Source organism: Mesoplodon densirostris, chromosome X, assembly GCF_025265405.1.
Source record: "Mesoplodon densirostris isolate mMesDen1 chromosome X, mMesDen1 primary haplotype, whole genome shotgun sequence".
Lineage (NCBI taxonomy): Eukaryota > Metazoa > Chordata > Mammalia > Artiodactyla > Ziphiidae > Mesoplodon > Mesoplodon densirostris.
Window position 1 is genome coordinate 76,569,149 of NC_082681.1, and position 11,852 is coordinate 76,581,000.

Genomic DNA, 11,852 nt, shown 5'->3' on the forward strand with positions numbered 1-11,852 from the left:
TAATTCATCCATAAAAATGAAGAAATGTTACCATTTGTGACGGACCTTGAAGGCATTATGCTAAGACAAAGACAAATATGGTATGATCTTACTTATATGTGGAATCTAAAACAAACAAAACAAAACAAAACAAACGAACAAAACCATACTCAAAGGAAAAGAAATCAGACTATAGTTACCAGAGGAGTGGGGAGCGATAGGGGAGATTAGAGGAAGTTGGTCAAAAGATACAAACTTCCAATTATATGATAAATAAATACTAGTTATGTAATATACAACATGATGACTATAGCTAACACTGACGTATGTTATATAGGAAAGTTGTTAAAAGAGTAAGTCCTATCAGTTCTGATCACAAGGTGAAAAAAACTTTATTTTCTCTTTATTCTTTCTTTTTTTTTACTGTATCTATATGAGAAGATGGATGTTAGCTGAGCCAATTTTAGTAATCATTTCACAATATATGTAAATCAAATTCTCATGCTATATGCCTTAAACTTATACAGTGATTCATGTCAATTATTTCTCAATAAAATTGGAAAAATATAGGTGAAACAAAGACCTTCCAAAGTAAACAAAAACAGAATTTATTACTAGCATACAATCCATGCAAAGAATAATGAAGTTTTTCAAGCTGAAAGGAAGTGACACGAGATAGCAATTCAAATACATAAGAAAAAACGAGAACACAACTAAAGGTAATTATTTAATTATAAAATGTAGCATAAATTCATATTTTATCTCCTTTTTTCTCTTAATTGATTTAAAAAGGAAATTTTTATAGTACAATCTAGATATAATTGTATTGTAGGTTCTATAACATAGAAATATAATATAGTGACAGTAACAGTACAAAAAGGCAGTATAGTTGTATAGCTGAAAGTATAGCTGTATTGGAAGTGACACCAGATGGTAACTTAAATCCACAGACAGAAAGAGAACCTAAGATGCTAAAAAAGAAAGTCAATATAATAAACTCAATAAATTTATACTTGTTCTCTTTTCTTCTCTCACGTTCTTCAAAAGACATAGAACTATATAAACTAATAATTATAATGATGTAATATTGGGTTTTTAAGATAAATGGATGTAATATGTATAGGAATAATAGTACCAAAGGAGGAAAAGGGAATAAAGCTACATGGGAGTAACATTTCTATATCTCATAGGAATTGTTAGCATAAATCTGGAGACATTTCTGATAAGATATATATGGTAAGCCCCAGAGCAAACAATAAGAAAATTACTAAAAAATAAAGCAAAAAAATCGTTAAGTGAATTAAAATGTTACACTAGAAAATACTCACATAATACAAAAGACAGCAGTAAAAGATAGATAAAGGAACAAAAAAAGAAATGAAATACATTGAAAAAAGTAAAATGGCAGATGTGAATCCAACTCTATCAATAATATTATTAAACATGAATGGATTGAACAATCCAATCAAAAGGCAGAGACAGTCAGACTGGATGAAAAAGCTAGATACATTCTCTACTGGACTAACACTTTAGGTTCAAGGATCCAAATAGGTTTAAAAAAGCATAAGAGGGGTGAAGTGGCTACACTAATATTGTACAAAATAGACTTTAAGTTTAAAAAGTTGCTATAGATAAAGAGGGATGCTAAGATAGTGATGATGTTTGTTAAATGATAAAAGTTTCAATCCCTCAGGAAAAAAATAAAAATTATAAACATATATATAACTAACGACAGAGTCCTAAAGTAAATGAAGCAAAAAGTAACAGAAATAGAGAAATACACAATTTAACAATAACAGTGGGAGTCTTCAATGAATCATTTTCAATAATGGATAGAACTACCCAGCAGAGATTAATATTAAAATAGAAAACTTGAACATTATAAACCAACTAGATGTAACAGACTCCTGGAGAACACTCCACCAAACAATAACAACATAAGTGTCCATCAACAGGTGAACAGACAAAGAAAGATGTGATATACACAATGGAATACCACTCAGCCATAAAAAGAATATATTTTTGCTTTTTGTAACAACATGAATAGACTTGGAGGGTATTATGCTAAGTGAAATAACAAATAAGTGAGAAAAACAAATACTGTATGCTATCACTTATATGTTGAATGTAAAACTGAAACAAATGTGAATATAACAAAAAAGAAACAGACTCACAGATATAGATCAACTAGTGGTTACCAGGGGGGAGAGAGAAGGGGGAGAGGCAAGATATGGGTAGAGGATTAAGAGGTACAGACTACTATGTATAAAATAAATAAGCTAAAATGATATATTATACAACACAGAGAATAGAGCCAATATTTTAAAATAACTATAAATGGAATATAACTTTAAAAAATTGTGAACTACTAAGTTATACACCTGAAACTTATATTATATGGTACATTAACTATATCTCAATAAAAGAAAACAAATGATATGAAAACTTTAAAAAAGTGATGAATTATTGGTGCATGCTACAGCATAGATGGATCTTGAAAATATGCAAAGTTTAAAAAGCCAGTAACAAAAGACCACATATTGTATGAGCCCCTTCATATAGATGTTCATCACTGGCAGACCAATAGAGATCAAAAATATATTAGTAGTTGCATAGGGCTGAGTGGGTGGGGGAGAAATGAAGAGTGACTGCTAATGGATATACGGTTCATTTATGGGGTAATAAAATATTCTAAAATTGAGGAGATGATTGCACAACTCTCTGAATATACTAAAAAACATTTAATTGTATACTTTAAATAGATGAACTTATGGTATTCAAATTATATTTTTAAAAGCTGTTATAAAAAGTAATGCAAGCAGAGATTGCCTTCATCTGGAAAATTGTCTTTGTGTGTACTTTTAATACGTCTTTGGGTCCTCGGTGCCCTCCTCATTCCTAATCATTCAGTCATGTTCATGACTTCAGTGACTCATAGTACAAGACCATTGTAATACTGATGTGTTTTAAGTAATTGAACAGGATAGAATTATGACTCTAGTAAATAACAAATCCTAACTGGGAAGCATCATGAAGACTTCCTAGAGGAGGAGAAATCTAAGTTTTGTTCAGAATGATACGTAGGAATTATCTAGGCAAACTGTAGCTGCAAATAGGCAAAGGTTCAGAGGAGAAAGAGCTTAAGGCTTTGTAAGAACTGTAGGTGACTTGGCAACAATGGCATGTGGAACTGTGGGTCTGGAATGGACTATAGGATTGGAAATAAGGCTGGAAAGGTAATCAAGTGCTCAATAAGGAAAGGTCCTGGATTCCATACCATAAACTGTCTTCTCCATACTGAAGGTAAAATAATTTCACTGAAAATTTTTAAGCATTGTTATTTCATGAAAAGATACAAAGTTTTAGATGCTTTTTCTCATTTCAATGTACAGAATGAATTAGGAGTGATCAAGACCATGGACAGAATTCAGTTAGAACATACTGTAATATTCTGAGTGACAGATGATGGAGGCCTGAACTAGAAACATAGAAGTGGGAATGGAGAGAAGGGAGGACATTCTTATGATATTATGGAGGTAAAACCAATAGGATTTCATGTTTAACTTATGTGAGGATTGATAGAAAATAATACCTACTTCTGCAAGAATTTAAGAACATAATATATGTAATTGTTCTACATGTGGGTGCTCAAAAAAATCTTAGTTTATATTTTAATTCTGTTTATACCATGGTATTTTATACACTGTTCTTAATTACAGGGATAATATTTCTTGTAATAATATAACATTTTTTTCCATTTAACCTGAAATTGTTCTTATTACATATCTTAAGGGAATCTTCACTATATTTATAGATAGTTGGATTCCTACAGTGAGAGTTGTTAAGTGACTTTTTTCCATACATTACTACATTACCACTCTGGCAATGGTTTTCCCTGGTAGTTATTTAGCTCTCTCTCCCTCTCTTTTTCCCCTCTCCTCTCTTCTCTCCTCTGCCCCTTGCCCACCTCATTGCTTTCAGCTTATTTTCTCAGCAACAATGAGAGATTTTATATTGATTAGATTAAAGCAGAAGCCAGATCCCTCTTTGTACTGAACAGGGACTACCAATAGATATCCATTCCAGTGCACTGGGTTGGGGGGGTATTTCTGAACCCCTTATATAATGGGATATACAAATATAAAAATTTTTTAAATATTATTTTTATGAACAAATAACAGCAATCCATATCCTATAAGCATAAATCCTAAAAGCAAGGGTTTCTTTGTCCCTCAGTCCTTGCCAAATTTTCAAAGCTACCTTGACCTAGAAGGAGAGTCTGTATGTCAGAATTAAATAGCATAAATAAGCTTATTTCTTCTACCAAGGCAGGGACTTTTTCCCTTGCCTTTATGAAGTGTGCAAAAAATGTCTTAATTCTAAATTATTCCTTAAATACAATTCTGTTTCTTCCTTTTAAATCAACATTTCTGACCCTTGTCTTCATTTTTAAGTGTTAAACTCACAGCCTGTGCTAGGCAAAGGAATACCAAATGCCTTTTCCTGGGGAGGAAAAACAATTCAAGTGCAAAATTAGTCACCATAGAGTTGGACTTAATGGGGAAAACATAGGAACTACTTCAATATCCAAAATGAGGACACTCTTAAAAATATTCCAGTTCTGTACATGGAACTTTCTCCAGAATAGATCACAAGCTAGGCCACAAAACAAATCTAAAAAATAATCAGGGAAATGCAAAACCATAATGAGATATCACCTCACACCTGTCAGAATGTCTACAGTCAAATAGCACCTGTCAGAATGTCTACAGTCAAATAGACAAGAAATCACAAGTGTTGGCAAGGATATGGATAAAAGAAAACCTTCATGCACTGCTGGTGGGAATATAAATTGGTGTAGCTACAATGGAAAACAGTATGGAGGTTCCTGAAAAATTTAGAGACAGAACTACCATATGATCCAGCAATTCTACACGTGGGCATTTATCCAAAGAAAACTATTCAAAAAGATATGTGTACCCCAATGTTCATAGCAGCATTATTTACAGTATATCTAGAGTAGCCAAGATATGGTAGCAACCTATGTGTCCATCAACAGATGACTGGCTAAAGATGTGGTGTATATATATATATATATATATATATATATATATATATATATATATACACATATATATAAAATATATATGATGGAATATTACTAGGCCATGAAAAAGAATGAAAATTTGCCATTTTCAACAACATGGATGGATCGAGAGAGTATTATCCTCAGTGATATGTCAGACAAAGATAAATACTATATGTTTTTGTTTACATGTGAATCTAAAAAATAACACAAATAAATAAATATCACAACATAGAAACAACCTCACAGATACAGATGATGAACTAGTGGTTACCAGAGGGAACAGGGTGGGGGAGGAGCAAAATAGGTGAAGGGGATTGAGAGGTGCAAGCTACTAGGTATAAAATAAATAAGTTACAAGGTTGTAATGTACAACACAGCAAATATAGGCAATATTTTATAACTTTTTATGGTGCATAATCTATAAAAATATCAAGTTACTACATACTATGTACTATGCTATACACCTGAAACTAATAAAATGCTGCAAGTCAACTATACTTCAGAAAAATTTCCAGTCCTATAAAATGATGGTGAATTGTAGAATAAAACTGAAGAGGCTTAGATGTCTTAGGTATCTTCACAATATACTGAAAAGCAAATTATGAGATAAAATATATCTATAATTGTTAAAAAAATGCTTATGGGTGGATCATGAAAGCTTGTAAATATATAGAAAATAATATATCTGAAGTGATTCTTATGTATATTTTACTGTATTTGATCTCATTTTTAAAGGCACTTTTAAATGAAGTAATAAAAAATATACAAACCATTTCAATTTCCCAAAACTTAAAAAAAATACTTTGGCCAAATTAAGGAGTATGTGCACTACCAATTGATATAGGCTTTAAGGGAGAAACATGTGGCAAAAGACCAAGAAAAATATTTGACATGTCCATATATATCAAACCACAATTCCAATAGTAAGGAACAGAAAACAATAAAATATTCCAAGATATTCAGGTACACAGGTGTTCATCATAGAATTGATCTTACAAGTAAAAGTTCAGAACTATTTTAAACATAGCCCAAGGAAGCTTGGTTGTAGAAATTATAGCTCATCCCTGTGATGGCTTATTATCTAACAACAGAGCTAAAGGAGAATATTTAATTATTTAGAAATATGGTCCCAGAGAACTATTATAGTGAAAATACACTTCAGTGAAACAATGCATATTTTATTATAAATATAAGGGTATGTAGATATTTATTTACTAAAAGTGTATTTTGTCAAGTACTGGTATTAGGAGTGATAATTCCTTTGCTATATTAACAGTTACAAATAATTTCTATTATAATCATGTACAGACTGTATAAAATGTTTAAAATAAATAAAAACAAAAAAGCTCCTGATAAAATATTGAGAAAATGCAGAGGTGATTGCAATACCAACTACAGAAAATTATACACGTAATCCAGGTCCCCTTACAATATTGCTGCACCCAACAAATGTAAATGGATACTATCTTTATAGATGGCCATTTATTAATGCACTTCGCCACCAAACTGCCCATATCCTTTGATACTTAAATTTTCTTATCTGCAATATTTGTTTAGAAAATGATCTGGAAAGTCAGCTAGATTAGTGCACTATGATGCACTTGACAGCTCTGTTTGTATAAAGAAAAATGAGCAACAACCTACATGTTCAACAATGACGAAGTAGCTAAAATACATATACACACAAACACAGAGATATAGACATGGATAAGTTGTCTGCTTTGTAATTTTTTCCTTCAATGAAGCTGAATTATTATTCTGACAATGGGAAAAAGGGCAGGAAGTGTACACATATATATCCACATATTAAGTCATCAATTCTATGTAATATTAACAGCCAGAGAAAATATTTTTAAATTATCTTTAATGACATGAAATGAAGTTCAAGAGTATGTGTGTGTATAAATATACACACACACATTTATGTGTGAAAAAGCAGGTATAAAAACAATATGTACATTATTATATACATACATGACATATGAATCAGAAAAATACTAGAGAGGTACAGCCAAAAATGTTTCAGGTAGTTCTTAGAAAATATTAGACAGGTACAGATGAAGATGATTCAGGGAGGTATGGGTGCTCATTAGGATTCATTATAGGTGACATTAATTTTCTTCTGTTAACTTGTCCGCTTTGTGATTTGTTTCCTGCAATGAAGCTGAATTATTTTTCTGAGAATGGGGAAAAGGGCAGGAAGTGGGCACAGGGGAAGGAGGTGAAAAACAGTATTTAAATTCAGCAAAACAACCAAGGACAGTGAAATACCATTTGCAGCCCATGAAGCTGGTCAAGACACACACACACACACACACACACACACACACACACACACACATCAATTACAGTGACCAGGAGACTATGCAGGGGAAATGGGCATACTCTTTTTACTAGCTGAGCTGGCTGGCATGAATGCAAATCGGTACAATGCTTATGAAGGGGCCATTTGGCAACACACAGGAAAAGTCTTTAAAATGTCCATATGTGGATCCTGCAAGTCCACAGTTAAGATCATCAGGTATGCTAGCGAAGATTTGGCTCGACACGGAAGAATTCACTCATTGGAGTATACACAGTGCTGGGTTTAAACACAGGGAGAGAACTAGGCACCACCTGAATGTCCAACAATGCAGGAATGACTACAGAAATGTTAGGGTCCATCGATACACTCTTCAGGCACTGAAGATGACGTTTCCTAAGCCTGTTGAATAACGTGGAAAGAAGTTCAATGGGTTGATTTTTGTTTGGTTTTAGTTTTTGAAAAAGCAGATTAAGAAACACCACATACATGAACCATTCTATAACAGTGTGTTAAGAGGGAAGGTGGGGTGGAGGTGAGGAAGGGAGGGAGAGAGAAGGAGAGGAGAGAGCCTGGAAAACAGCACACGGAAATGGTAAAAGTGGTTGTCTCCGGGTAGTAGGGTCATAGGGAGCAATTATTCTCTTGGGTTTCCCTCATCTGATTTCCTTCTCCTTCCTGATGTTTCTACCATGAAATTGTATCACCTGTGCAATAAACAAAGAGAGAAAGTGCTTTTTAAACCAAACCACAAGGAGAAGACAGCCTTTAACCTGTCAAGTGGCACAGATTAGCAAGATTATTCACAACACCCAAGGTGGGTGTGGGGGGAAGGGAGGGGAGAGGAGGGGTAGGGACGAGAGGGGAGTGGAGAGAAAGTCAGAGAGAGACACAGAGGGAGAGGGACTGAGACAGGCGGAGGGAGGGAGAGATGGAGGGAAGGAAGACAGTGGGGTGGGGGCGGTTGTGAGAGAGAGAGACCTGCACTCCCAATACAATACACTGCTGGTGGGTTAGGGGGGCAGATGGTGGGGTTGTAAACCGGGTGGGAGCCAAGGTTTGGCTCTGCTGGCTGGCTCGCTCCTGGGGTGTCTTCATCGCAAGGTGGCCTCCTCGTCGGTGTCTTCCTCGAAATCCTTGACGTCAGCACTGGTGGACTGCCTGGCCCAGGCTCCCCTTTCGGCCTCTCGTTCCTTATGCGACTTGAATCTCCCCACGAAAATTTTGCGGTAGTTCAGGAACATGCCGTTCATCGCATCGATGGCCCGCTCGGCGGACTCCTGCTTCTGGAAGTGCACGAACCCGTAGCCCTTGGGCCCCTTTTCGTCACAGGCCACTTTGCAGGAGAGGATGTTGCCGAACGCCGAGAAGATGTTGTACAGCGCCTTGTTGTCGATGGTTTTGCCCAGGTTCTTGATGAAGACGTTGCCCACCCCGCTCTTGCGGAGCGAGGGGTCCCGCTGGGACCACATGATGCGCACTGGCCTGCCCTTGATGACATCAAAGTTCAGGGTCTCCAGGGCCCGCTTGGCGTCCACCGGTTGCTGGTAGTTGACATACGCATAGCCCAAGGAGCGGCGGGTGATCTTGTCCCTGCAAATGCGGATGGAGAGGATGGGCCCGGCCGGGCTGAACTTCTCGTACAGCATTGCCTCCGTCACCTCAGGGTGCAGGTCGCCCACGTACAGCGAAGCCATAGGAAAGTCCGGATTCCCCCCGGAGCCCCCGCCCGTCTCCGCATCAGCATCCGCGGCGGCCACCGCCGCCGCCGCTACCGCCGCCGCCACCTCCGCATCTGCATCCGCATCCGCATCCGCCTCCGCCTCCCCCAAGGGGGGCGTCGCAGCCTCTGCCGCGGCGGCGGCTTCGGCCGCACTGGCCTCCGCCACGGCCACTGCCGCTGCCGCCAGGGAGGCCTCCGCCTCCTCCCCCGCTAGGGCTGCCGCCGCCTCCCCCAGGGTGGCCTCCGCCACTGCCTCCTCTGCTGAGGCCTCGGCCTCCAACTCAGCCTCCACCTCTGCTTCCGCCTCCGCCACGGAGGCCTCCGCCACCGCTTCTGCCACGGTTGCCGCCGCAGCCTCCGCCGCCGCCGCCGCCGCCGCCGCCACCGCCGCCGCCACTGTCGCCGCTGTCGCCACGGTCGCCGGTGCCCCCGGGCCGCTGCCGCGACCTCCCTTCCCGCGAGCTGGGGGGCGGAGAGGCGGGAGAGGGCAGGAGGGCGGGTGGGCGCCGGAACCCGGGCCGGGGGCGCGAGCGCGAGCTGGGGCGCGGGACCCCGGGCCAGCCGATCTGGCGAGTCCCAGTCACCTGGTATGGCGAGCGCTGCCAGGAGCGCACCGGTGCGAGTCGCAGCAGCCTGCAGCCCACTGCTGCTGCGGCCGCCGCTCGGTCGTGGGCTAGCGTGCGGGGCGCGGGCGGGCGGCGTGTGGTGGGGGGCGGGGGGTGTTGGCGTCTGTGGTCCGGGCAGCTGGGAAGGCTTCTGTCTCTTTGGTTCCCCCTGTGGCTGCTGCGGGGCTGCGGGGCCGCGGACGGTGGGAGGGGGCGGGAGCGGGAGGCTTGAGGTTGGGGGGCGGGAGTGTGAGTCCTCAGCCTGTCGGATCGGCTGGAGGTGTTTGAAGAGGAAGCCAGGGAAAGGGCTCCATGTGGACCGAGGGGATCTGGGTTAGATTTAGGGAGTTTTGTTTTATCCTTCCTCTCCCCATAGAACATTTAAATGATTAAATCAAGCACCTTGCAAGAGAAGGTGGGTGGCGTTGAGAATACACTTGCCCGGCCTAAACAAAGCCAAGAAAAATGGTTTTCTCACGTTCAGGGGTTCTCCCCACCTCAAGGCACACACGCTCTCCAACATCACCGCCACCAAGGCAGCAACTCTTACTCTGAGCTGGAGCTGGGGCGAGTGGGGCAAGCTCCCACTGCAGCCTGCTGACCCATTTTCTCAGAGATTCCTCCCCCTTTTCCGGCTCTTTCCCTCCTCTGCAACACTTGCAGAAGAGGAAATAAAGAACACAGAAACACGTATTCATTCATCCATAATGCCATGCCACAAATATTTATGGACCGTTGCTGGCCCCTAGGGATATACAGGGGTCCGGGAGGCAAGAGGAAATAGACCGGTCAACTCCCAAGGTTGACCTTGGGAGTGGACAGTCTGGGCTAGAAACTCTGTCCCTGTTCCAGACTATGGGAGAACTAGGGACCTGGGGTTCTTCAGCCCCCACCCACCCCCAACTCGTCCCACCCATCCAGTCTCAATTCATGCAGCCTGGAAGCGGGGGAATCAAGAGCACCCTGTCCTTAGTGCTGTCCTCCATGATAGGTGAGGTAAGCCAAATCAAGAGCTGGGGACAGGGCCTGGTCCAGAGCCAGGCACTAGTTTGCTCTTGTCTCTGCCCTCAAGGTGCTGAGGTTCCCAACGTGAACCAAGAAAGGCACATCCACGTTCAAAAGAAAAACAAAACCTGAAATCTCTCTAGAATGAGGTGTCTCATCCCAGTTCACCAGCTAGTAATTATGGAAGCCTTACCCAGTACTTGGCACTGGGGGCTCAGAGACAGGCAGTGTGGTAAGTGAGCAGTGAATGTTGATGTGTTGGAGGTGTGGGGCAAGGTGAGGAAAGGTGAGCAGAGTGTATTGTGGGAGCAGAGAGGCCACACAAGACCAAAAGCTGAGGGGATAGGCAAGCGAGCAACCATTAGAGTAGAGGGCAACAGAGGCTAGAGTCCCACCTCTTCCAGAAAGGAGGACCCAGCTACTAACCATTCCTGGTAGGAATCAAGCAAGGCTTTCCAGAAGACAAAACCCCGAAGGCGAGCTCTGAAAGATGAGTAGCAGTCCACCACATCGAGGCAGAAGGGAAGGAACTCCAGACAGAGGCATCAGTCTGTGTCCAAGGCTCTATAGCATGCTAGCACATGCATGGGCACTTCTGGTCATGCCTAATAATCTGGTGTGGACAGAGCTCATGATCTCCAAGAGTATATGGCAGGAGGTGGGGCTGGAAGGTGTGGGGGGCCCTGACAAGCAAGCTAAGGTGCTTGGACTCTATACCCAAGCTCACGGGGTCCACTCAGTACATTCAAGGAGGGACTCGGTATGATCAGATCTTTAGAAGAGTACAAACTAAACATCAACACAGAAAGTAGTTAAGAGAGTAGCTCTTAAAAGTTCTCAGTACAAGGGGAAAACAGAGTGTAACTAACTGAGGTGATGGATGTTTATTAAACTTCTTGTGATAATCATTTAGTGATGTGTACCTATATCAAATCATGTTGTACACCTTAAACTTATACGGTGTTATATGTCAATTATATCTCAATGAAACCGGAGAGAAACCCATCAATACACATGTAAATGCATACACACACACACACACACACACACGCCCCTGAGACAGAGCTGATAGAACAAAAAGAAGACAGTTGTGACCAGTTCCAAAAGAGTCAGAACAACCATTCCCTCCGTCCCTCCTTTCCTTCCATA

The 11,852-nt window shown here is 40.8% G+C and overlaps 1 protein-coding gene across 2 annotated transcripts; it reads right to left on the bottom strand.

Annotated features, from left to right (window-relative positions):
• Positions 1 to 8,464: 8,464 nt before the first annotated feature.
• Positions 8,465 to 11,290, bottom strand: LOC132482726 (polyadenylate-binding protein 1-like 2). 2 transcript variants are annotated; one of them, XM_060088074.1, is made up of 2 exons: positions 11,267 to 11,290; positions 8,465 to 9,067 (listed from the first exon to the last, which is right to left on the bottom strand). In XM_060088074.1, exons 1-2 carry the CDS (start codon positions 11,288 to 11,290, stop codon positions 8,465 to 8,467), a joined length of 627 nt encoding a protein of 208 aa, XP_059944057.1. The 2 variants fall into 2 exon arrangements, with proteins under 2 accessions (XP_059944057.1, XP_059944058.1); XM_060088075.1 differs by lacking the exon at positions 11,267 to 11,290 and having other exon boundaries at positions 8,465 to 9,187.
• Between the last annotated feature and the right edge of the window lie 562 nt (positions 11,291 to 11,852).